Source organism: Ctenopharyngodon idella, chromosome 6 (assembly GCF_019924925.1).
Source record: "Ctenopharyngodon idella isolate HZGC_01 chromosome 6, HZGC01, whole genome shotgun sequence".
Taxonomy (NCBI): Eukaryota; Metazoa; Chordata; class Actinopteri; order Cypriniformes; family Xenocyprididae; genus Ctenopharyngodon; species Ctenopharyngodon idella.
Genome location: NC_067225.1, coordinates 8,033,168 through 8,055,593, shown reverse-complemented (window position 1 = coordinate 8,055,593; position 22,426 = coordinate 8,033,168). Strand labels below are relative to the sequence as shown.

General features: G+C 36.3%; 3 protein-coding genes and 2 non-coding genes across 5 annotated transcripts; 4 read left to right on the top strand and 1 right to left on the bottom strand.

The window, feature by feature from the left end:
- Window positions 1-394: 394 nt before the first annotated feature.
- On the top strand, window positions 395-7,597 carry nop58 (NOP58 ribonucleoprotein homolog (yeast)). Its single transcript, XM_051897009.1, has 15 exons — window positions 395-564; window positions 1,150-1,226; window positions 1,662-1,714; window positions 1,984-2,108; window positions 2,468-2,604; window positions 2,816-2,880; window positions 3,005-3,139; window positions 4,459-4,604; window positions 4,782-4,908; window positions 5,366-5,664; window positions 5,923-5,984; window positions 6,226-6,377; window positions 6,467-6,546; window positions 6,752-6,841; window positions 6,943-7,597. The coding sequence occupies exons 1-15, from the start codon at window positions 520-522 to the stop codon at window positions 6,994-6,996; spliced, it is 1,647 nt and encodes a 548-aa protein (XP_051752969.1). The 5' UTR covers window positions 395-519; the 3' UTR covers window positions 6,997-7,597.
- On the top strand, window positions 1,789-1,879 carry LOC127515025 (small nucleolar RNA SNORD70). Its single transcript, XR_007930756.1, has one exon. It is a non-coding gene; the product is annotated as a small nucleolar RNA SNORD70 (small nucleolar RNA).
- Window positions 2,225-2,308, top strand: LOC127515026 (small nucleolar RNA SNORD11B). The gene has a single exon (XR_007930757.1). It is a non-coding gene; the product is annotated as a small nucleolar RNA SNORD11B (small nucleolar RNA).
- tcf23 (transcription factor 23) lies at window positions 7,139-12,840 on the bottom strand. The gene is made up of 3 exons (XM_051897010.1): window positions 12,479-12,840; window positions 11,238-11,516; window positions 7,139-11,006 (listed from the first exon to the last, which is right to left on the bottom strand). Exons 1-3 carry the CDS (start codon window positions 12,734-12,736, stop codon window positions 10,899-10,901), a joined length of 645 nt encoding a protein of 214 aa, XP_051752970.1. The 5' UTR covers window positions 12,737-12,840; the 3' UTR covers window positions 7,139-10,898.
- Window positions 12,841-14,122: 1,282 nt separating this feature from the next.
- On the top strand, window positions 14,123-22,355 carry wdr12 (WD repeat domain 12). The gene is given in 14 exon segments (XM_051897202.1): window positions 14,123-14,280; window positions 14,446-14,540; window positions 14,729-14,823; window positions 16,679-16,785; window positions 16,887-17,002; window positions 17,164-17,318; window positions 18,174-18,219; window positions 18,373-18,455; window positions 18,538-18,678; window positions 19,084-19,189; window positions 19,269-19,401; window positions 19,487-19,559; window positions 21,549-21,605; window positions 21,607-22,355. Coding segments are annotated over 14 exon segments (1,269 nt in total). The 5' UTR covers window positions 14,123-14,239; the 3' UTR covers window positions 21,628-22,355.
- Window positions 22,356-22,426: the final 71 nt, after the last annotated feature.

Below are 22,426 nucleotides of genomic sequence, written 5' to 3'. Positions count from 1 at the left end.
TGGTTCCATTCGCGCTCGTCGAGAATATTATTGGATACTTCGGTGAAACGTGTGGAAGCATGTACTGTGCCAAAGCAGAGAGATGTTATCCATTTTTACATTTTTACAAAAATATTCAAAATATTTATAAAAGATTAAAATAATACACAAACAATGGTAATCCACGGGACAACCATTTTTTGATGCTAGACTGTGAATATTCAACATCAACCAAAAATAATGAATAGACAATATAAGCACACGGAGCTAAAAATATAAAACTGTACAGTAAGGAGTTAGTGTTTTAACTGCATAATATGTACACGTGGTCCTGTGAATTACAATGAAAAGAACATGAGAGCAGAGATTCATCCAGTTCAGACGGTAATGCACATGCGCACATTTGGATGGTAGTACTGCGCATGCCCACACTGTCCCCATGTGCACCTCGTGGTGAAGAGCGACTTCTTGTAGCGGAAGGCTCTCAATGTGGAGAGCGCAGCGTTAAACTTTATTTAGAGCAAGAAAAAATATTTCACAATGTTAGTGTTATTTGAAACCGCCGCTGGCTATGCCATTTTCAAGGTAAGCCTATTTATTATGTTGAGAAAATTGATATCGTGACTTTTATTTGCAGTAGTAGTCATAGGTTTTAAGGTTACCGTTAGCTAGCCGGCGTAGTTAGCAGTGATATCAGACCAAAGAGTTTCAGAAAGTCTGAAGTTAAATATTCTAACTATTTTCGTGGATGAATGAGCTATCTTTCTTTGTAACCCTATACATAACCAATTTGTAAAGCGAGGTCAGTAAGTTACGGCTCATCGTGTCATGTGGCCTGCACAGCCACGTTGTCTTCAGGACTGCTAATGAGAGCTCTTCACTGTCCTGTTCGTCGCTTTAAGACGGTTTTCAAATCAACAAGTAGTGCAAAACGTTGCTGTACGGCATTATAAATCGCAGAAAAATGCTGTTGTACAGGGATATACGACTTTTTAGGAACTATTTAGAGTCAAATCCGGCATGTCAGTACTGGGGCAAGTGTCCACATGGTCTCCCATGTCGAGCACGTTAGGGTTTGAGTGATTTTAGGCAAATCAATCGTGACAGATAGATGGTGTTAGTACACTTTAATTATCAGTTGTGAGAAAAAAACACTCTTCTGTTTTGCAGGTCCTGGATGAACAGAAACTCCAGCAGGTGGACAGCCTGTGGAAGGAGTTTGAGACACCAGAAAAAGCTAACAAAGTGTGAGTACTTTTTGTGAATATAATCTTCCCACGTTGTTTTGTCTCAGAAATGCCTGTGATTATGAAGTGTTTATTTATGGCAGAACTACAAATCTTACCCATTCCCACTTTAATGGGAAACCTGGAAGTATCGGGGAACTTTAAAATGATAAAAAAAGACTGGAAAAGTCTTTGGAATTAATAAAATTATCAGTCAAAGAAATATATGTAGTGAATATTTTTGTTGCGTTTAGATTAAGATATTTTGTTGGACATGGTTTATTTTAAATGTATTCAACATCCTTATTTATTAACCACAAATTGGGAATCTCATTGCATTTCCTTGGTTGAAAGGTGTGGGAGCCCTAAACTTTTTAATCTCTATAATCTATCACTGTATCCCAGTCTTTAAATGTTTCATTCAGTTGCAACCTTTGTGTGTTTTTTTTTTTTCAGTGTAAAACTGAAGCACTTTGAGAAGTTCCAAGATACAACAGAAGCTCTTGCAGGTAACTATGCTGAACTGAAACATTGACACCTGTAGTCCTCAATCTTTATGTTTGAAAAGCAGTTTAAATGTCCTTCAGCTGTGTGTCTATGATGTATCTGTGTATCTGAATCAAGCATGAGGTCACCAAACAGTTATTCGTCACTACCACTGAGACCACAGATTTCCTTTTATTTATCTGAATCTAAATATAAGATTGAAAATGAAAGGCGACATGAATATAAGAGAGACTCTCATTCAAAACTCTTCTTTTTCTCATGTCAATATCAGCGGCCACGGCGATGGTGGAGGGGAAATTGGGCAAAAGTCTGAAAAAAGTTCTCAAGAAAGTTGTGGCCAAAGAGGCACATGAGCAGCTGGCAATCACCGACGCTAAACTAGGAGGAGTCATTAAGGTAAATGGCGGGTTTTCTGAAATTTGGGGGCAAATGTCAGTACATTTCAGTGCAGTTTTAAAACCACTTTAAATCAGCTCAGCTATATTAAATCTGATATTTGCACTATGAAACATTACAAGCTGTGATGATGATGACCGTTGTGTCATATTGCTGAAAAATCATGAGGCATTTTTGTCACTACCTCATCTGAGCTTGTTTATACCTGGAAAAATCACTTGGGTTTTTTAAGGCTGGTAATGCAGAGATTGTAGGTTTGGTTACAGGAAGGTCAATATTGTTCTCTGCTGTTGGTGCGCTTTAAGCTTCTTTAGAAAGAAATAGCTGCTTTAATTGAGACTCTTTGTCACCCCCTACAGGATAAGCTGAACCTGAGCTGTGTGCACAGCCCTGCTGTGGCTGAGCTCATGAGGGGCATCAGAAACCAGATGGAGGGGCTTATCACAGGTCTTCCTGCCAGAGAGATCAGTGCCATGTCTCTTGGTTTGGCCCACAGGTTAGTTTACAGTTGAAAATCAATGATAAGTCTCAAAATTGAAATCATTCTTTGTTCACGTCAATGATTATTTCTTGCTGACCGACTCCTGTGAGGATATTAATCAGCATTCGTCACTACCACTGAGACATTTTGAGCTGATGTTCACATCAATCTCAACATACATGCTTTTGTACAGCAGTTGACTAGTTTTTATTTGATCTTTCCTCAGTCTTTCACGTTACAAGCTGAAGTTCAGCCCAGACAAGGTGGACACCATGATTGTTCAAGCCATTTGTAAGGAATACTTTCATTCATGTATTTATACATGCGTGAGCCCATATATAGATGGGAAGTTTCTTAAACAGCTGTACCCCTGGTTCACTCTCTTACCTTGCCATATTATGCCGTCTGTCTGCAGCTCTGCTGGATGATCTGGATAAGGAGCTCAATAACTACATCATGCGCTGCAGGGAATGGTACGGCTGGCACTTCCCAGAGATTGGCAAGATCGTCACAGATAACCTGGTGTACTGCAAGACTGTCCGCAAGATTGGTTAGTACATACTCGTAAGCATTTTATGAGGATGTCTAGATTAGAACTTAGATGCTTTTGCCTTTTATTGGAAAGAGAAACTTTATTTCAGTTTTCCTAATGAACAGTGATATACACTGAGGTCTAAAAGTCTTAGGCCCTCTTTACATCTAGTATTAAGATGCGATTTGGTCGATCGGATCACGGGTAGACGAGGGAGACACATGCTTGTTTACACCTGGTGTTTTAATCTGTCTCTTGTCTACTTTCGACCACTTCTGTCATGATTTCTTCGAAGGGAGGGTCTATGGGTGGGTAAATGTATGGGCTTTTTCAGATCTTTCGATCTAATGGACAAAATAAGCTTGCGCAGAAAAACGACAGAAAAACATGGAGAGTATCAGCTTTTGTTTCTGCTCTGACAGCCACAAGACGGTGCTGAACACTGTGAATGCGTGTTAGAAATCAGGAATGGTGAGAGAACAATATTTGCTACGTTTTTCATCTTCAAACCAAACTTGGGTCTTCAGCCGACAAAGTTTAAATGTCCCATAATGTTTATGCTTTAGGTCAGTAGGCGGAGAGTAGGTGGTCTTTTGTGGCTGTTCGAACGCATTTGACCACATGAGCGTTTACACTATGAAAGCAATCCGAACGGATACGTTTTCGACTACCTCTGGAAGTGGTCGAAAGTGGACAAGGTCAATACATTTTACACCCCGTTTAGACCTGTATTTAGCGTCGTCTACTTGTGATCCGATCGACCAAAACGCATCTTAATACCAGGTGTACACAGGGCCATAGATAAATGGAAAACAAACCTAGAAATAAACAGGTAATATAAATGTAAAAGAATAAACTTAATTTATTAAAATTAAGTGTTGTAGAATTTAATTTTTTCTAACTCTTTTACTTTTGAAATCTTAATTTTAAATATTTAATATGCCAAATTTCAAAAGTTAGCATGAAACAGAAGTTGTGTTTCCTTCCCGTTTTTGAGGTATATCCAAGTAAAATGGCTTCTCGATCAAGAAAACGTAGGGTAGGATTTTGTCCATTGGGAACTGATTAGATGGTTGTGGTTTGTTATTGGTTGATCCCATGTGAGTGACAGGTTGCCCCGCCCTCACACCAGTAAACGCATCCTCAGAGAAGAGAATGTCACTGCAAGAGCGAGAAGTTTTTTAGAATAAAGATTGAGCGCACATGAATTAAAAAAATAATGATGTGCCTGGATAAATCCTTTATAATAAATACTGCAGTATTCCATGTAAAAAAAACAAGAATTGTCCATTTTGATTTCATGGTGACTAACTGTTTTTCATATTTCCACTGTATAGGTGATCGCACAAATGTGGCAACAACAGACTTGTCTGATATTCTGCCAGAGGAGATTGAGGCAGAGGTTAAACTAGCTGCAGAGATCTCCATGGGAACGGAGGTGTCCGAGGAGGACATCGCCAACATCATGCACCTGTGTGACCAGGTTTGTTAAACATAAAAACCAAGTTTAGTTTAAATAGTTCGGCACCTTGCTGCTTTTAATTGGTTTACAGAATTAGTTCCATTGTTAACTGGAAAGGAATTCTCATCCTTTAACGAAACTGGTCACCAAACTGGAACTGGACAAATGTATTGATGAATTTTCACCCTCTACCTCTAGGTGATAGAAATATCAGAGTATCGCACACAGCTGTATGATTATCTGAAGAATCGTATGATGGCAATTGCACCCAACCTGACTGTCATGGTGGGAGAATTAGTGGGAGCCCGTCTCATATCCCATGCAGGTGAGCACTAATTGGTCTGTAACATGATGCAACCAGTCACATGAAAAGATGAAATGCTGAACAAAACATTTGACTGTTACTATTGTTTAAATATTTAGTTTTTCATATTTAGTTTTTTGACAATCGATTAATCTGCAGATTATTTCTTTGATTAACTGGATGAAATGTTTAAAAATTATTAAAATAATGTTGAAAAGTTAATTACTTTTTTTTTTTTTTTTTTTGGGAAGTGCACTTCGGCAATAATCTGCCGAGTGTCTTCTTTAAAAAGAGACCAACCTTTAGTCTGTATTCCAAAGCATTCATGAATTACAATCATTTAAGTTCAGATCTATGCTTAAAAAAAGGGGGGGGGGGGACAGTTAACAGGTTAAGTTACTTGTGATTAAACCTCTACAGTGTCTAATATTGCATGTTGTTGGTTTTTCTTAAACTTGATTTGTGTGTGACTCATCAGGATCCCTGCTGAACTTGGCCAAGCACCCTGCGTCCACCGTACAGATTCTAGGGGCAGAGAAAGCTCTGTTCCGCGCTCTGAAAACCCGTCGGGATACCCCCAAATACGGTCTCATCTACCACGCCTCTCTGGTGGGGCAGACCACAGCCAAGAATAAGGGTAAAATCTCCAGAATGCTGGCCGCTAAAACATCCCTTGCCATCCGTTACGACGCCCTGGGTGAAGACACCAATTCAGAGATGGGAGTGGAAAACAGAGCCAAGCTGGAAGCCCGATTACGCTATCTGGAGGAGAAAGGGGTTAGTTGATATGGGATACATATTTTATCTTTGATCATGTGTCACAAGCAGTGATGAAGAAGACTTCATGTCACAGTCCTGAAAATACCATGTGGGTCATTAAGTCACTATCTCTTCTGAGCTTGGATTTGTTCTTTATATAAATGGTTATTTTATACAGCACTCTGCTAAAGCAAAGCAACGCTTTCAGTGTGAGTGTTTGCATTTGCAGTCAGAATGATAAATCCTTGATAAGAAATTGTCTATTTTCTGACCTAGATCAGACGCATCAGCGGGTCAGGCAAGGCTCTGGCAAGGGCTGATAAATATCAACACAAGAGGTGAGTTTTTCTTCATCCACAATGTTTTGGGTCAGTAAGATAGAGATTATATATATATATATATATATATATATATATATATATATATAATTTTTTTTTTTTTTTTTTTTTTTTTTTTTTTTTGAATGAATGCTCAGTTTCTTTCAACAAGAATGCAATAAGTTGATATTTGCTTTAAAGACTTGCATTGTTAGCTTTATTTCATTTCCCTTGATTTACGTCTCTTTTTACTTCCTGCCAGTGATGTAAAGGTATACGACCCATCTGGTGACTCAACACTCCCCTCTGTCTCAAGAAAGAGGAAGATTGAAGAGGTAGAGGAGGGTGATGAGGAGGAGGAGAAGCCCGCAGAGGCTAAAGCCAAGAAAGTAAAGCGGGACGCCCCTGCAGAAGGTAAACATCCATACAGCAGAACAGTGAGCTGACTGGTGCTGCAGACACTTGTTAAATGCAAATGAATATTAAATGAATATTAATCACAGGAGAAGCAGAGACACCAAAGAAGAAGAAGAAAAAGGAGAAGAAAGCGGAGGAGGAGACAGCGGCCGGCCCAGCAGAGGAGGTGAGAGGGGTGGAATGATAAATTCTTCTCTGGTTGACGGTGCATTTAATTCTCTGAGTCATTAATATTCCCACATGGGATCTTTTTTTTTTTTTTTAATATATATATTATTCAAGTTCAGCTTATCTAGGGACTGAATTTTACTTATATGATGAGTGTTAAGTAGATCTTGCGGTTTATACATTTTGCTGCTTTTACTTTATAGACGACAAAAAAGAAAAAGGAAAAGAAACGAGCAGCTGAGGAGGAGCCGAAGGAAGAGATGGAGGAAACAGCAGTCAGTCCAGTAGAAGAGGTACGAGCCGTGATGCTAAATACATTCATGTTATATTTTGTTTTGCAAGTCCTAAAATGCTTTTTTTTTTTTTTTTTTTTTCTTTTTTTTTCATTTTGCAGACAACAGAAAAGAAGAAGAAAAAGAAGAAAAAGGTTAAAGAAGAGGATGAATAGATGAATGGGACTTTTTTTCCATGAACTTTGTTGTATATAAAATTACTTTTATAATGTTTTGGCCATCATATGATGGTCATGTCCCCTTTTTTTGTGCCTGGCCCAACTCGCATTCAACAGTTCAAATAAACTGTTGTTGTCATTTACTTTTTTCTTTTTTTTTTAATTTTTTTTTTAATTATAGGACATTTTCTATCCATATTGCTTGAATGAGAGAAGTCCATATGATTTATATGATATAATGCTCCTGTGTGTGGAGTAGTAGTGGATCATACAGTTTAGTTTGTCTTTTATAAGTATGTGGTTGAGAATAGGGTCACATTATAAAAAAAATCTCTGTGAGCAGTCAGTTTTGTGATGTAAAACTGAGTCATTTGTGTCTCAGGATTATTAAATACTGTGTTTCTAGCAAATGGACTCATTTTTTGTTGTTGGTTTGAAATTTAAATGGTACAATGTTTTATGATTTTTCACTGAAAGCATATTATATTGATTTGTAATTCAGAAAGATAATGGCCATTGAATTTTAGCCAAAGGGCTGCTCGTTCAAATCTGTAATGCTTCACTTGACCTATTTTAATTAAAAATGTTTAGATTCAAATCCAATGCATTTCATTCCAGATCATCTCCTTCCCGAAGTGGAAATAAGATGTTGCTTACAAATTTAGTGGAGATGAAACTCTGGACAATGAGGACATTTAGTCAAATCTTAGGATGGAGTATTTCATGTTTTATTGTGTGTGTGTGTGTGTGTGTGTGTGTGTGTGTGTGTGTGTGTTTTACATTCCACTGTGGTTCCTCCTCTTTCCTTGTTCCAGTAAGATCAGGCAAAGTCAAGAAACTTGGCCAAAATACAGCATAAATTTAGCCAGCCATCAGCATGTACTAGGTCTAATGAGTAGGAGATAAAGCAGCTATTTTGATTATCTGTCTAACATGAGAGGAAATGACAGAATCTGGATATCACTGAGCCAAGATACAGTAAATCACAGTTCTTAAGGAGAAAGCAGCTCATTTTTAGTATTCGTAGGTAAAAATCTCAAGAAATTCATTATTACAAGTGGCGCTCAAGTGTGAAATGCAAAACTGTTACGTCCCATTCAGTTTTCAAAGAAACCTCTTATTGGGTCTTAATCTAGAGCGGTGGTCCCCACATTGTTCAAAGTCCCCATGACATTTTCTACTCTATACCCTATAAAATGCTTTAGAGCTCAGCATAACTAGAAAAAAAAGTTTTCAATCAGGAGGCCTCAATATGATTTAAATATACTTAAAAATAAGACAAAATAAGAATTCTAATACTCCATAACTAAAAATCAAGGTATTTCTCATTTTACTTCATATATTTCCCATTGTCTTAAAAGTTTGTAAGTTTATATGGTTGTTTGGATATTAAAGATGTTCTTGATGTTTCATTATAATAATCATGGGTTTTTGGAGAATGATAGGTGATTTTCTTGAACATCTGAGAATTTTTTTTTTTTTTTCTCTCTCTGGAAAGTGCTAATATTGTATCAGTCTGTAAAACTCTTTTGGCTCTAATTGGACATGTGTTCCCCATAGATCCCAGAATTTCCTTAATTAATTACAGCATTCAGTATTATCATTAAAGCCAGATCCATTCTTCTTCAGCTCAACGTTACTTGCTGAGATCACGTCCTTAAATGGTGAGAACGAGTTGCGGTGCATGGCAGAGATTCTAACACAGCAAACGTTTGCCCTCGTTCTCCGGCTCCGTAACCCTTGCCTTAGTAGCGCAGTTCTCTCTGGTCCATTTTGGCTATTAACATGAGAAAAAGGTTTTATCAGGAACTTAGACAGATTTATAGAGTTAGCCTTGACCATTTCTTATGGATGAGAGCCCATGTTTTGCAAAGATCTGGAGCTCTGGATATGAATAATTGAGGATAGGCATGTATGTTCCTCACACAAAAATACAACACACATTTAGCCAAGTTTGTGGTGGTTGACATGTTTTAACCGTGACTTCCCAAAGAGGGCATTTATTTTGTAAAAATAACTTATGCATGTACCAAAAGATAATACAAGTAAAATACAAGATCTAGATCTCAAGTGTTGATGGAGTTTCTTATACATTTCATGGTAATGTACATCTATGTGATTGTTAAACCCTACCTATAATAATCTGGCAATTTAATAACAAAAAATGAGTAGTTAAGTACCTATTTTCTACTATCTTCTATTGCAACAAACTCCTCAAAATTTATTATTTTGATGAAAGACGAAAAGATTGAGAATAATTTTATTCTTTTTTGAAGAAAAAAAAAAAAAATGAAACATGAAGATGTTTTTCTCCTTTGGGACTGAATTATCCATGTATGAGTTAAACAGTATTGAAGAAGTTCCCTAATGAATTTCAAGCATTTAAGCATTAGCTTAGACCAAAATGTTTTTAAGATAACGAGAAACATAAATTCAGTCAAGTGTGTGCAATCATTTGACTGGAAGTCAAATTTCTCTCATAAAGAATTTAGACCGTGTCACTAATTCTCTTGTTCATCAAGAAAAGAGGCTAAAGCAGTGAACTTAAGGTTCATCTATGTCAAAGTTAATGATAATAGGCCCTGTTTTAAGCCAGGATTAGGCCTTAGTTCAATTAGGACATTTACGTAGCTTTTATAAACGTGCCTTAAAAAATGTGCCTTACTGGTGTGCATCTTGAGACAAAAAAATGGCACTGACATATTTTATTAAATGTCAGTGCAAGTTGCTTTCAGTTAAAACAGGCTTAAACCTTGTCTGTGAAACCAGGGGATTGAGCCTAATCAACCTTAATCTGTTCTCAACAGTGGTTAAACACATCAGCAAGCCACACATCAGCAATTCCGTAAGAACTCTGTTACTTTTGGAGGGGAAAATATTTTGAATGTGGTTTCACTGACTATAATAATTTTAAACGATCTGCTGAGCTACCCATGATTAAGAGGACATGGGGGTTGTCTACTCATGTGTGGTTACCAAATGTTCCCTACAACAATCCTCCCTTCCCACTAATCAAGACATTCATTTTATTACTATCAAGTGCAAAACATGCATATTAAACCCAAACACTCAGGATACGGACAGCCAGAAGAGATAAAGTGAACTGTTAACTTTTAGTTAAGCTTTGAATGGGTAAGAGCAAATAGGAATATTCTGAGTTAAAAGAATCTAGCTTTTCTTCCATAGAATCAATATAAGTTGGTAAAATTATCCTATGATCTAAATTATTTACTTTATCTCTTAAAATTTTGAATAATGTTAACTTTTCAAAATATGAGTTTTACAAATTCTGTGTTCTTGTGAAATATTTATGTTATTTCTGTATTCCTATTATTAATACTTCTCAATTTACTTTTTAATTATAAAAATTGCCAACAAATAGTGAAAAAATACAACCTAATTGAGGAATTCTTGAATTCCTGAAAATGAAAACTTTATATAACTTATATTTATATATATATATATATATATATATATATATATATATATGATGTGGCATGATGTCTATTACCACAGATAATAATTTCTTTTTATACAAAGTTTATACAAAGGAATACAAATTAGTTAACACTAATTTTTAATAGTTATGCACTATGTACTAGTTATGTATTAGTTATGTACTAATTTGTGCAGTTATGCACTTACTATGGAAGACTGGGACAAGTGAACAACCAACTATATGGTATATATGTGGGATAATATATAAACAATTATATACTAGTGATTTATCAAAATAAAAGGTAAAAAATGTGGAAATGTCTAGTATATGTGTGGTCAAGACAACTGATAAAAGAGATCCTACTTAAAAAAAAAAAAAAAAAAAAAAAAACTCTTCAGATCTATTTTCCATTCACAAAAAATGGAATTGTCCAACAATTGCCAGATGTTTTCTCAGTCCATTAGTCTGCTTTCACCTTAGGTGGGCAAGATGCCTCCTGATTGATCTGTGCTCCTGTTAGTCGCTCTCCTATGTTCCCACAGTAGAGGAGAGAACGCATGGGCCATTTCTGTTAAAGAGGATACAAGCCTGTCACTTTGATACCTTCAGCATTGACAAAAAATTCTAAATAAATCCTTAAAAAACCTGGAAGAATGTTACAATATGATACTGTGAAATAATCTCTAGATAGACAGACAGACAGACAGACAGACAGATAGATAGATAGACAGATAGATAGATAGATAGATAGATAGATAGATAGATAGATAGATATTGAATGTAGTGAAGAGTCTTTCACCTTCACAGGATGCAGGTACTCTGCCCTCTGCAGGATTGGATGGTCCTCCAACATCCCACCCTGGTCCAGGGTTTCGGTCAAGTGTGCGATATAGTTGGTGGCCAGGACCAGAACATCCAGTTTGGAGAGTTTTGTGTCGGGAGGGACGGAGGGTAAAGCAGCCTGCAGGCTGTGGAAGGCTTGTCTGAGGTTCCGAACACGACTCCTCTCTCTCGCGGCATTCTCAGGAGAGTTTTGGCTCTTACATACCCTGGATGGAGTTGTCGGCCCAGATTTTGCCTAAGACAACCAAAAGGAATGAGGGAAAACTTTTTGTCATGTTTTGTGAGTCTTTAGAGGTGGGTCCCACTATATATTAGGTGTCTTAAACTTCTATGTACTTATATCCAAAAAGATCAAATCAATTGTTAGGTAAAATTTATTTATGTGTTCATATTGAAGATATATATATATATATATTTATATATATATATATATGTATCTTCAACTACTATGTACTAACATTTAAGTTAATAATTAGTACTAACATTTAAATTAATAATTAGATACAATGCACTTATTGTGTACACACATGTATTTTATATATATATATATATATATATATATATACACACACACACACACACACACACACACATACACACACACACATATATGAGTATACACAATAAGTGCATTGTATCTAATTATTAATGTTAGATGTTTAAATGTTAGTACATAGTAGTTGAAGATAATATAAAGTGGGTCTGAAATCAGTACAGTATATACAGTATACAGTAGGGTCTAAAACAAACCACTAATGAAAATGCTTCTGTTTGGACATTTTCATTTTAATACAAACTTTTTCATTACAGATTATATTGTTAGCATAATATGAATTTTCTTAGTATTGTTTGTTTTAAAAATTAATATTTATTTATTTATCAATTTTATTTATAATTTATAATATTATTGTTGTTTATATTTAATAATACTGTTGTTTATATTTATTTATTTATTAATATTTATGTATTTATTTATTAATATTTATCAATTTCTATTTCAAAAATCCAATTTTCTGCATTAAACTATTTTGGGGCTCATTTTGAAAACAGTCACAGTATGTGAAAAGTCATGATATTCACTTTTAATGTGCATGTTAATACACAATAAAAACCCAACTGATGATTTCTTATCACTCTTTATAATTAAATGATTTTAAATCCTTTTGAGCGCAAACCATCTGCTATTCTTTCACTCACCCACTTCTTTGGCTCTCGATGTGTTGCCTTTTTTACGCATGGTTGTATCCATCTCTGCGTCCGCACACTCTTTCCTCCCATCTCTCCCCACTCTTGTGCCACATCCTCTCGTACCGCTCGCTCTGCCATGGGAACCACCGGCAAGGCCACCAAACCAGTGTCTAAATGACAGCACTTCAGTGTCTCCCTCGAGCTGCGTAAAGGGGCTCGGCCCTCTCTTCCACCCAAAGGCCCAATGTCCACTCCGCTCGGCTCCATCCCCTCCCTCTGCCTTATCTGGTGAGGTAATGTGGGGATCTTCAAGCGGTACGTTATCTCTCACCCAGCCTCCCACGGGTGCTCACTGCCAAGGGAGCAGACTCAGGAGAGTTGCATGGTGTCCCCAGGCAGGTCGGCAGCAGCGGAGGGTCTTGGGAAAAACAGAGAGCCTTTTTGCAGCTGCGGACCCACAACAGACGCAACCTTGACCCCTGGGCCTGCTGGGGCGACGTGACCTAAAACAATGAAAAGTTACTGTGTCTGCTGTCAACGTGATGAGTGTTGATCAGACTGCATGGGACAAGTATGTCAAGGATATCTGAATAAAGAGACGTGATGTTACATTAAAACTTGAAATATTGCTGTTACTCCAGATCAGCGATGTAGAAGGACATGGCTATTTAAAAAGACAAAGTTTGAAATACTTATCACATCTGCTGTCAAACTGCAACTGGCTGACAAGATATCACGTATTTGAAAACAATGCAGGGAAATAGAACAAAGTTCCTTAGTTCTTGCACAATTTCTTGAACTATGGATTTAGAGTTTCTAGTCACAGAAGTAAAAAAAAAAGACTAGTTTCACCTAGTCTATGTTAATGTTCGAAATAGTGTTTCCCAAAAGTTCATAGCTTAAGATATAAACACATATTTATATATACATATTTAAATTGTGATATTATTTTCATCTTTAGGGGGAAATAATAGAATGAAATAAGAAAAAAATGTCATCATTTGATACATATCTGATACATACATCATATATATATATCTGATAAAACTTAAACAAACTTGGCAAGGAGCATCATATTTCAACTAAATGATAAATATATAACAAATAAAATCAAAAGAAATTATATTATGTGTATATATATATATATATATATATATATATATATATATATATATATATATATACAGTGCTCAGCGTAAATGAGTACACCCCCTTTGAAAAGTAACATTTTAAACAATATCAACACAAAAACAATTTCCAAAATGTTGACAAGACTATGTTTTATATAACATCTGTTTAACTTATAACATGAAAGTAATGTTAATAATATAACTTAGAGAACAAAATTTTCAGTTTTACTCAAATTAGGGTGATGCAAAAATGAGTACATTTTGGTGTTTTTAGGAAAAAGATCTGAGAAGCAGGAGAGAAAATGTTTTATTGTGCTGCATCTCATTGCTTTGTATGTGAAATAACTGAGATGATAAATGTTATTTTAAATGGGTTTGCATTGTAAAAAACATACTGAAAATGTCTTTTTACAGTCTTTTCCTCACTGGAAATCCAAAGAAACTTCATTAAATTTGGAGCTCAACTCAGACATAAACAGTTGCGAGCACATTTATCGGTCATCGATTGCTCTGCGAACGACTGTCATGTCTTCCACACGCACGCATTGGGAACCACATGGTGGCAAAGTGTCTCCACACAGAGTGAGGTCCGCCAGTAATCAGATGTGTTTTCTAAATTATTGCTTTATAATAAGATAAAATGTCGCAGTTACAGGCCCGGTTCTTCACCGAAAACAAAAAGTGAGTAACGTTATATCTGGTGTGCATAATACTAATAGCTGAAACGTTTAGCTTTAGCTAGATAAGAGATATCCAGCTGAATTTTGCTTAGTAGTATTTACAGTGTTCATATGATGGTAGAAGTAGGCAGTGTTTGTATCAGATGTAATATGCTCTTCTCTGTAGGTATCTAATAGATGATGTTCCATTCTCCATCCCTGCTGCCTCTGAGGTGGCGGATCTCAGTGGTGTCATCAACAAGCTGCTGGAAGCTAAGAATGGTGAACTTGTTTACCAGTCATTCATTTTGACGTGTTTTTACCTTGTTGTGGTGCAGAATACTTGCCCACTGTAAATATCACTTTATAAAAATTGTGTGGAATCTAATAACCTTAATACTATGCTTGGTTATATTTTTCTTGTATTTTTTATTTATTTAAATTAATATGATTTATGTCTCATTTTACAGCTGGACACAAACATGTTGAGTTTGATTTCCTGGTTCGAGGACAGTTTCTCCGCACTTCACTGGCCAATCACATGGAGACAGAGAACATCTCAACGGTATGGCAGTCATTTAATGTAGTCTCACCTACACACATCTACAGACCGCCTACAGTCTGTTTACTCTGATACGTATTGCACACGAAACTTGCAAGCTCCAATTAGATTACTTGACAGTAGCATTTCATTTCATTCAGGCAGTGGCTGCATCCAAAATCATATACTTCCCTACTATAGAGTAGGTGAAAAACAGTATTTGAAAAGAGTCCAAATTCGTAGTAAACATAAAACAGTAGACAAAAAGTACCCAAATGACATAATACTTCCGATGAGATTCTGAAGTGCGCATAGAATAGACACTTTACTATCCCATGAGGCCATGGGAGAGGATTTGTGAATGGCAGTGATCAATCGTAGGTCAATGACAACATGACAAATATGTACATACTACACACATATAGAACATACTTTTTTAATTGGCACAAAGTAATTACTCATTCAAAAGAAGTACCTACTCAGAGCGTATGTGATTTCGGACGCAGCCTATGTGAGATTAAGTAGTAGTTCACCTAAAAATGTTTACTCGCCCTCATGCCGTACAAACCCATAGGGACTTATGTTTGTCTTTGAAACTTAAATGAAGATTTTTTTTTTCATATTCTCACCATTTTTATCCATGCAACCAACATTTTCACTAGGGCTGCACGATTTATCGCGATAAAATCGCACACGATTTGGCAAAGGCTGCGATTATTTAATGTGCAGCTTGTCAGAGCTGTACGTCTCTGTGATAAGTTGTAAATACTTCTCCATCTGAAAGCCGCACTTGCGCAGAAACTCAAAATATGCCCTGCCGCAGAAGAAGATAACGTGCGTCATATCGCTGTAGCTGAATAAACAGAAGATAGAAACGCTTTGATTGATTAAACATGACTAATAAACACACGACTTCCTTATTCTGTGTAAGAAGCCACATCATCTCACAGATGGATGTTCAACTGTCATTATTAAGTGAGTTTGGAGTAAAAACATGTTATTAAATGTCTTTTGTTGGACAATATGTTAATAAATGCTTCTCATGTCTGGAAAGATGTTTGAAGTGTTACTTTTTCAAATGTACATTATAAGCGATTCAAACTCGCAGTGCTTTCAGGTGGATTAGCATTTGAAGCCATCCTTCATTGACAAGCTGCGCATAAAAAAATAATCGCAGCCTTTGCGATTTCATAATCGCACTAAGAATCACGTTTAAGCGATAATTGCATTCAAGTTCAATGATATTTTTCATATCGTGCGATAAATCGTGCAGCCCTAATTTTCACGCTTTAAAAAGTACAAAAATAATCTATATCCAATCCTTTTCCAAGCTGTGTTTAAAGGCACAATATGAAGTCGCCTATTCAAAACAAAATATCAATCTTGATGACTGCTATGAGGCACTTGTAAGCTAGATCGATATTAGAATGTCATATTAATATAATCAAGAAAATGAGATTAAACAATAAGACTAAACGTGTTGAGCTATATAACAATGATTAGTTTTCTGTCTATAAATGTATCCAAACAGTTGTTTCCTTGTCTAATAAAACATATAATATATGAAATTGAGGGTAACGCGGGTATGATGGGCGACGCACTGACACAGTCTGCATCCTGGTAAAAATTGCTTATTTCTCTGGATTTAAACATTCTTGGAAACATCTGGGATAATGTAAATACACAAGTCAACAAAATATATAACTGTTCTAGTGGTTTTTGGATATTTTAATCCATAAATCTTACATATTGTGCCTTTAACAGTTAAACTGCTATGAAAGTGAAACACCTAATCTGTTCAACATGCAAAAACATGTTTATTATATGATTACATGCTCATCTGTGTTGTATGTATGTATGTATGTGTGTGTGTTTACAGGAAGAAGTGGTGGAAATAGAATATGTAGAGAAGTTCACAGCCCCACAGCCAGAGGAGTGTATCATGCATGATGACTGGATCAGCTCGGTGGAGGCAGATTCTGAATGGTGCGCTTCATGCAGAACACTCTAAACAGAAGTCAAAAATCGATTTGCTTGAACAGTTTTGTGGCTGATCTATTAAAGTCATTTCTCTGCTTTGTGCCCAGGATCCTCACAGGCTCTTATGACAAGACTGCACGGATTTGGTCTATGGAAGGGAAGGCTGTGATGACTGTGGCTGGACACACTGATGTTGTGAAGGATGTAGCCTGGGTGAAGAGAGGTTAGAAACGTATAAGTGAATTTATTTGATAGATTACCAGTATGAGATGCATAATATGTACTTATGTGTGAATCTGAAAGTATTTATGAATGAAAGTTTAAGAGAACTAATGATGCATGAGGTTTCTGAATTGGTTCGCTTGATGGTTCTGTGGCTTTTAGATGGTCTGAGCTCTTTGCTCCTGACGGCATCTCTTGATCAAACAATCATGTTGTGGGAGTGGAATTCCGAACGGAACAAAGTGAAGGCCCGACACTGTTGCCGTGGACATGCAGGAAGTGTAGACACAGTTGCTGTTGACCCCTCTAGGACAAAGGTTTGTGTGTGTTTGCTAGGCTTTCTGTCTGCTTGTCTTCACTATATGATGTACTAGAAGTTTTAGATTTTTAAGATTTTTTTTTCATTCACCATGGATACATTAAATAATCAAAAAAATCATTGAAGACATTTCATAATGTTACAAAAGATTTGTTTCAAATAAATTGGTTTCTACAAAAATTATTATGCAGCACAACCGTTTTAACATTGATAATAATAAGGAAATGTTTCTTGAGCACCAAATCAGCATATTAGAATGATTTCTGAAGGATCATGTGACACTGAAGACTGGAGTAATGATGCTGAAAATTCAGCTTTGCATCACAGGAATAAATTACTTTTTAAAACAGAAAACATTTATTGTAAATTTTAATGATATTTCATAGTATTACTGTTTTTACTGTATCTGACCAAATAAACACAACCTACATGAGATAAAAACATTAAAAAATTCTTACCAACCCAAAAAATTTTAACAGTAGTGTGTGTATATATATATTTTTTATTCATAATAATAATAATAGTAGTTGTACTGCTCCGAGTCTTTAGAATACCATACCTCAAGATATACGTAATAGTTCTAGTCTTTCAATTTTTAAATCATGTCTTAAAACTATTTTTTTTTTTAGAATAGCTTATTCTGATTGATTGACATAGCTTTTGTGTATTATTGTTGTAATTATTATTTATTGTTCATGTATTTTATTATTTGTAAGGTGTCCTTGAGTGTCTTGAAAGGCGCTTATAAATAAAAATAAAATGAATGATTAATAATAATAATATTTCACCAAAAATAACATCATTAATTTGATTTGCTAGTCATATGTCTGTCTCATGTTTTTTTCCTCTTCAGTTTTGCAGTGGCTCATGGGACAAAATGCTTAAGATATGGTCAGCAGGTATGGGGTTTTTTTTTTTTTTTTTTTTTAGAAACTTTTCTGTGAAAACTAATTCAGAAGGACAAGGAAAAACATCCACCATCAAAAAAAGAAAACATTGAAAGGGTCTCTAGCGATACATTTATAAAAACTGGCTTCTTTTGTTGTTCTCAGTGCCAACAGAGGAAGAGGATGAAATAGAGGAACCCAACAGGCCACGCAAAAAACAGAAAACGGAGCAGATGGGGCTCACGCGGGTGAGGATCTATGCATGTTCTTGACTCAAAGACTCTTGCTATCAGGTTTGCAGTTTCATAAATTCTTCTTGTTCTGCTCTAGACTCCCCTCATGACTCTTTCTGGCCATAATGAGGCAGTGTCCTCAGTGCTCTGGATGGATGCAGAAGAACTGTGCAGTGCATCATGGGATCATACCATCCGTCTATGGGATGCAGAGACTGGTGGGCAGAAGAGTACGCTAGTGAGTGGCTCCAGTTCTTCAGAAAAGAGTAGTAATAGATAAAGTTGGGAGTCAAGAATTTTGCACCACTAGTGTCATCAAGCATAAAATAACACTTGTTTTCAGACACGTTTCCAAACACTCCCCTTTCTGCCATTGGTTGAACAAATGAAATGATCTTAAAGGGTTAGTTCACCCAAAAATGAAAATTCTGTCACCCTCATGTCGTTCCAAACCCGTAAGATTTTCATTCATCTTGGGAGCACAAATGAAGACCCTTAGGGGTTTGTAATGACATGAGGGTGAGTAATTAATGACAGAATTTTCATTTTTGGGAGAACTTGGGTCAGGAGAAAGTATTTTAAGAAATGAAAAATAAACACATAAGGGCTGCTGGATTCTCAGACTGATGTTCTTGCATTGCAGACGGGCAGTAAGGTTTTCAACTGTATCTCATACTCTCTACTGTGTCGCCGTCTGGCCTCGGGCAGCACCGACAGACATGTGCGTCTATGGGACCCAAGATCTAAAGGTGACTCAGAGATTCCACATAATGATGCCCTCTCAAACTAACAGATATTTTCACTGCTCATCTCACTTTTTTCTTCCAGATGGCTCTCTAGTTCTCTTGTCACTGACATCCCATAATGGTTGGGTGACAACGGTCAGGTGGTCTCCATCTCATGAGCATCAACTGGTGTCAGGATCTCTAGATAATGTGGTCAAACTGTGGGATACCAGGAGGTGTGTGACTCACAGATACATTATACCCCAACACCATCCTGTTCATGCATGTCTGTTCCTAACAGTCTTGGTTTCTTCTTTACAGCTGTAAAGCTCCACTGTATGATCTTGCTGCCCATGAAGACAAAGTACTGTGTGCTGACTGGACAGAGAATGGGGTACGACAAACCATTGAAATATTTGCCTGTATTTTACTAGCACTGTTAAATATCCCAAATTGTAAGGTTTGTGGCTTTTAAAGTCACCATGAAATCAAAATTGACAATTCTTCTTTTATATGGAATATTATAAATGAGTTATCCGTGCACATCATTATTTTTTTTATTCATGTGGCCTCGTAATCTTTAATCAGAATAACTTCCCCTCCCTCTTGCAACGATTTCTCTGATGACATGTTTTTTTTGGAGCAAGGGCGGGGCAACCTGTCACTCACATGAGATCACCGCAATAGCAAACCACAACCATCCAATCGATTCCCAGACAAAATCAAGTCCCGCCCTACATTTTACTCAGATATACATCACAATAGGAAAGAAAAACACTGTATTTATCTATGCTTTTTGTCACTGTTTACACATATTTGTGTTTGTAATTAATAAAATAAAACCTGGGAAAGAAACAATAGGAAAGAAAAGACTGTCGTAAGATTTGATGACCATTTGTGATAAACAATTTAATGTGTCTGTTCAGACTGACATGAACATTCCATCTGCATCAACTCGGTGGATTTTTTATGGACGGGTGTTCTAATTTTTTTCCATCGTACTGCGAAGAAAACTGGCTAACCATTAAGGTCACATGCCGAGAGCTGCTGCTGTTACATAAAACTATGAACTGGGGGGTGCGCACGAACAGAGGATTTTGCTAAGCATCTAAATTAATAACAGATGAAGAATCTGGAATGGCTCTCTTGTCTCTGTACTCTTGTATATGGGGTTTTCCATAAATGCCATCGCTAATACTAAAATCTGAATGACTGTTTGAAAACAGAAAGTTGTGCAGCGCTGCTTTGTGTACCGTTGTAACTGGGGTAACCGCTATATTTCTGTAATATATATTACTGTCAGAAAGGTGAATTTGTAGATTCATTCAGCCTGTTTGCCATTTTTTAAAAAGGTGGTTTATTATGATTTCACTTTTTTAACTTTAGTTAGTGTGTAATGTTGCTGTTAGAGCATAAACAACTTCTGCAAAGTTACGACTCTAAAAATTCAATGCAATGGCACATGAGTTGAATCAACTCCACAGCAACTTCATAAATGTATTCACTAACCATTCAGAAATGTCCAGATGCATTCTAAAAGTTGTAACTTCTTCCTGAGTCTCTCCATCAGTGTCCGACAATGTAAGGCTGAACACCGTTATTGACAATCCTCGTTTGAGATTCTCCAGCTTTGTTGTTGAGCAACTGAAGCGTGAGCTGTTAAAGCTCCGCCCTCTTCTGGAAATGGGGCCGGGAGCAGCAGCTCATTTACATTTAAAGGGACACACAAAAACAGCATGGTTTTTGTTCACACCCAAATAGGGGCAAATTTGACAAGCTATTAACTCTTAAACTAGCATAGTCGCAAATGATTTGTCGGTTTATGTGAATTAACTTTTTTTTTTTTTTTTTCTTGGTCCAATTACCAATTCTTTATGAATGAGATCCCAGTAATGTAAAAATGTTTTCATTGCTTTTATCAATTGTAGAAGTTGTGGTGGGCAGTGGTTCTTACCCAGGGGGCCAGGGTCCCCTAGGGGGCCTCGTCAAACTTCTAGAGGGCCCCGATAAGTCTTAAAACTGTTCAAATTTAAAAATTATATTAGCAAACTTAATTAAAATGCTAAAATCTCTAAAAATAAAGATATACATTAAACTGACATATTTGAGTTTATTTGTTTTTGTTACAACAGAAGTACCAGAGGTACATGTCAGCTTAGATAGAAGGGCCTTCTGACAAAGTGGGGGCCTTGAAGAACCACTGGTCTAGGTTGTTTTTTATAGCTTTAAGGATATCCCTGCTTCAATAGGAAATACATCAACATGGGAAAGAACTGCATTTCATAGGGTCTTTAACAGTTTAACTTGGAGACCTTTTAAACTTGGAGGATATTTCTGTGGGTGTTTCACATTTTCTATTTTCTCTGTCTGCTTTTCTCTCTAGTTGATTTTGAGTGGAGGAGCAGATAACAAACTCTACACATACAGATACTCCGCCTGCAGTCTCGGATGCAGGAGCATAGAACAATCTTCTCTGTTGCCAAGACCACAGCATATCCGTCATTTTACTTAAGGATCACCATGGGAACATAAGCGGCGTCTCCTTTGCTTTATAACTTACAAAAATGTTATTCTGGAAACCAGCTACAAACAGAAAAGAAGACCTTACAGCCTTACAAGAGACAAACGCATCTGTGTAAATCATGTGTAAAACCATTCTTGCATTCGATTCAATAGGGCGATTTATGTATGAATAGTTTTAAGAATGATTTACACAAATTTGTTCTTCTGTTTCACGAATAAGGCCTATTGTTTCATTCAGTTCTTGAGTAAATTATCCAATTCAGTTCAACTCAAAGCAACAATTTACATAAGAATGGGTTTACCAATAATTTACACATTAATAAGCGCTGTTCATGTTTTATGTGTAAGGCATAGTCTTATGTTTTTGTTTGCTTTTAAATTGTGTTTAATCCTATGATGCTCAATACAGTGTCTGAAACCAGTCATGTCTTTTTTTTACTCTGTTGCCTTTCATATAGAACAAATATTGAATGATACATTTGTGAAATTGTTGGTTAGTTGTGTGAATTGTGAAGTGTTCTGAAGTTTAAATATTTTTAAATTAGAATTTGTTTTGAATGCGAGTTCTTTCACACATTACGTCCTGTCATTAAATATTATACTCTTTCAGACGATGTTGATCTTTGGACTGTATTGTAGTGAAATAAATTCTAAATTACAGTTAAAACGCCGACGCTGTTTTATTTCACTACAGTTATGATGATATTTAAGTTGTAGTTATTTGATAGTTTGCGCATT

Bases quoted from the DNA above. Each gene is read 5' to 3' on its own strand.
- nop58 (XM_051897009.1), top strand. From the start codon at position 520: ATGTTAGTGTTATTTGAAACCGCCGCTGGCTATGCCATTTTCAAG. The intron at 1,227-1,661 runs GTGAGTACTTTT...TTTTTTTTTCAG, and splicing joins CCAGAAAAAGCTAACAAAGT to TGTAAAACTGAAGCACTTTG. The intron at 5,985-6,225 runs GTGAGTTTTTCT...ACTTCCTGCCAG, and splicing joins GATAAATATCAACACAAGAG to TGATGTAAAGGTATACGACC.
- tcf23 (XM_051897010.1), bottom strand. From the start codon at position 12,736: ATGGAGCCGAGCGGAGTGGACATTGGGCCTTTGGGTGGAAGAGAGGGC. The intron at 11,517-12,478 runs GTGAGTGAAAGA...TGGTTGTCTTAG, and splicing joins ATCGAGAGCCAAAGAAGTGG to GCAAAATCTGGGCCGACAAC. The intron at 11,007-11,237 runs GTGAAAGACTCT...CCTCTTTAACAG, and splicing joins AGTACCTGCATCCTGTGAAG to AAATGGCCCATGCGTTCTCT.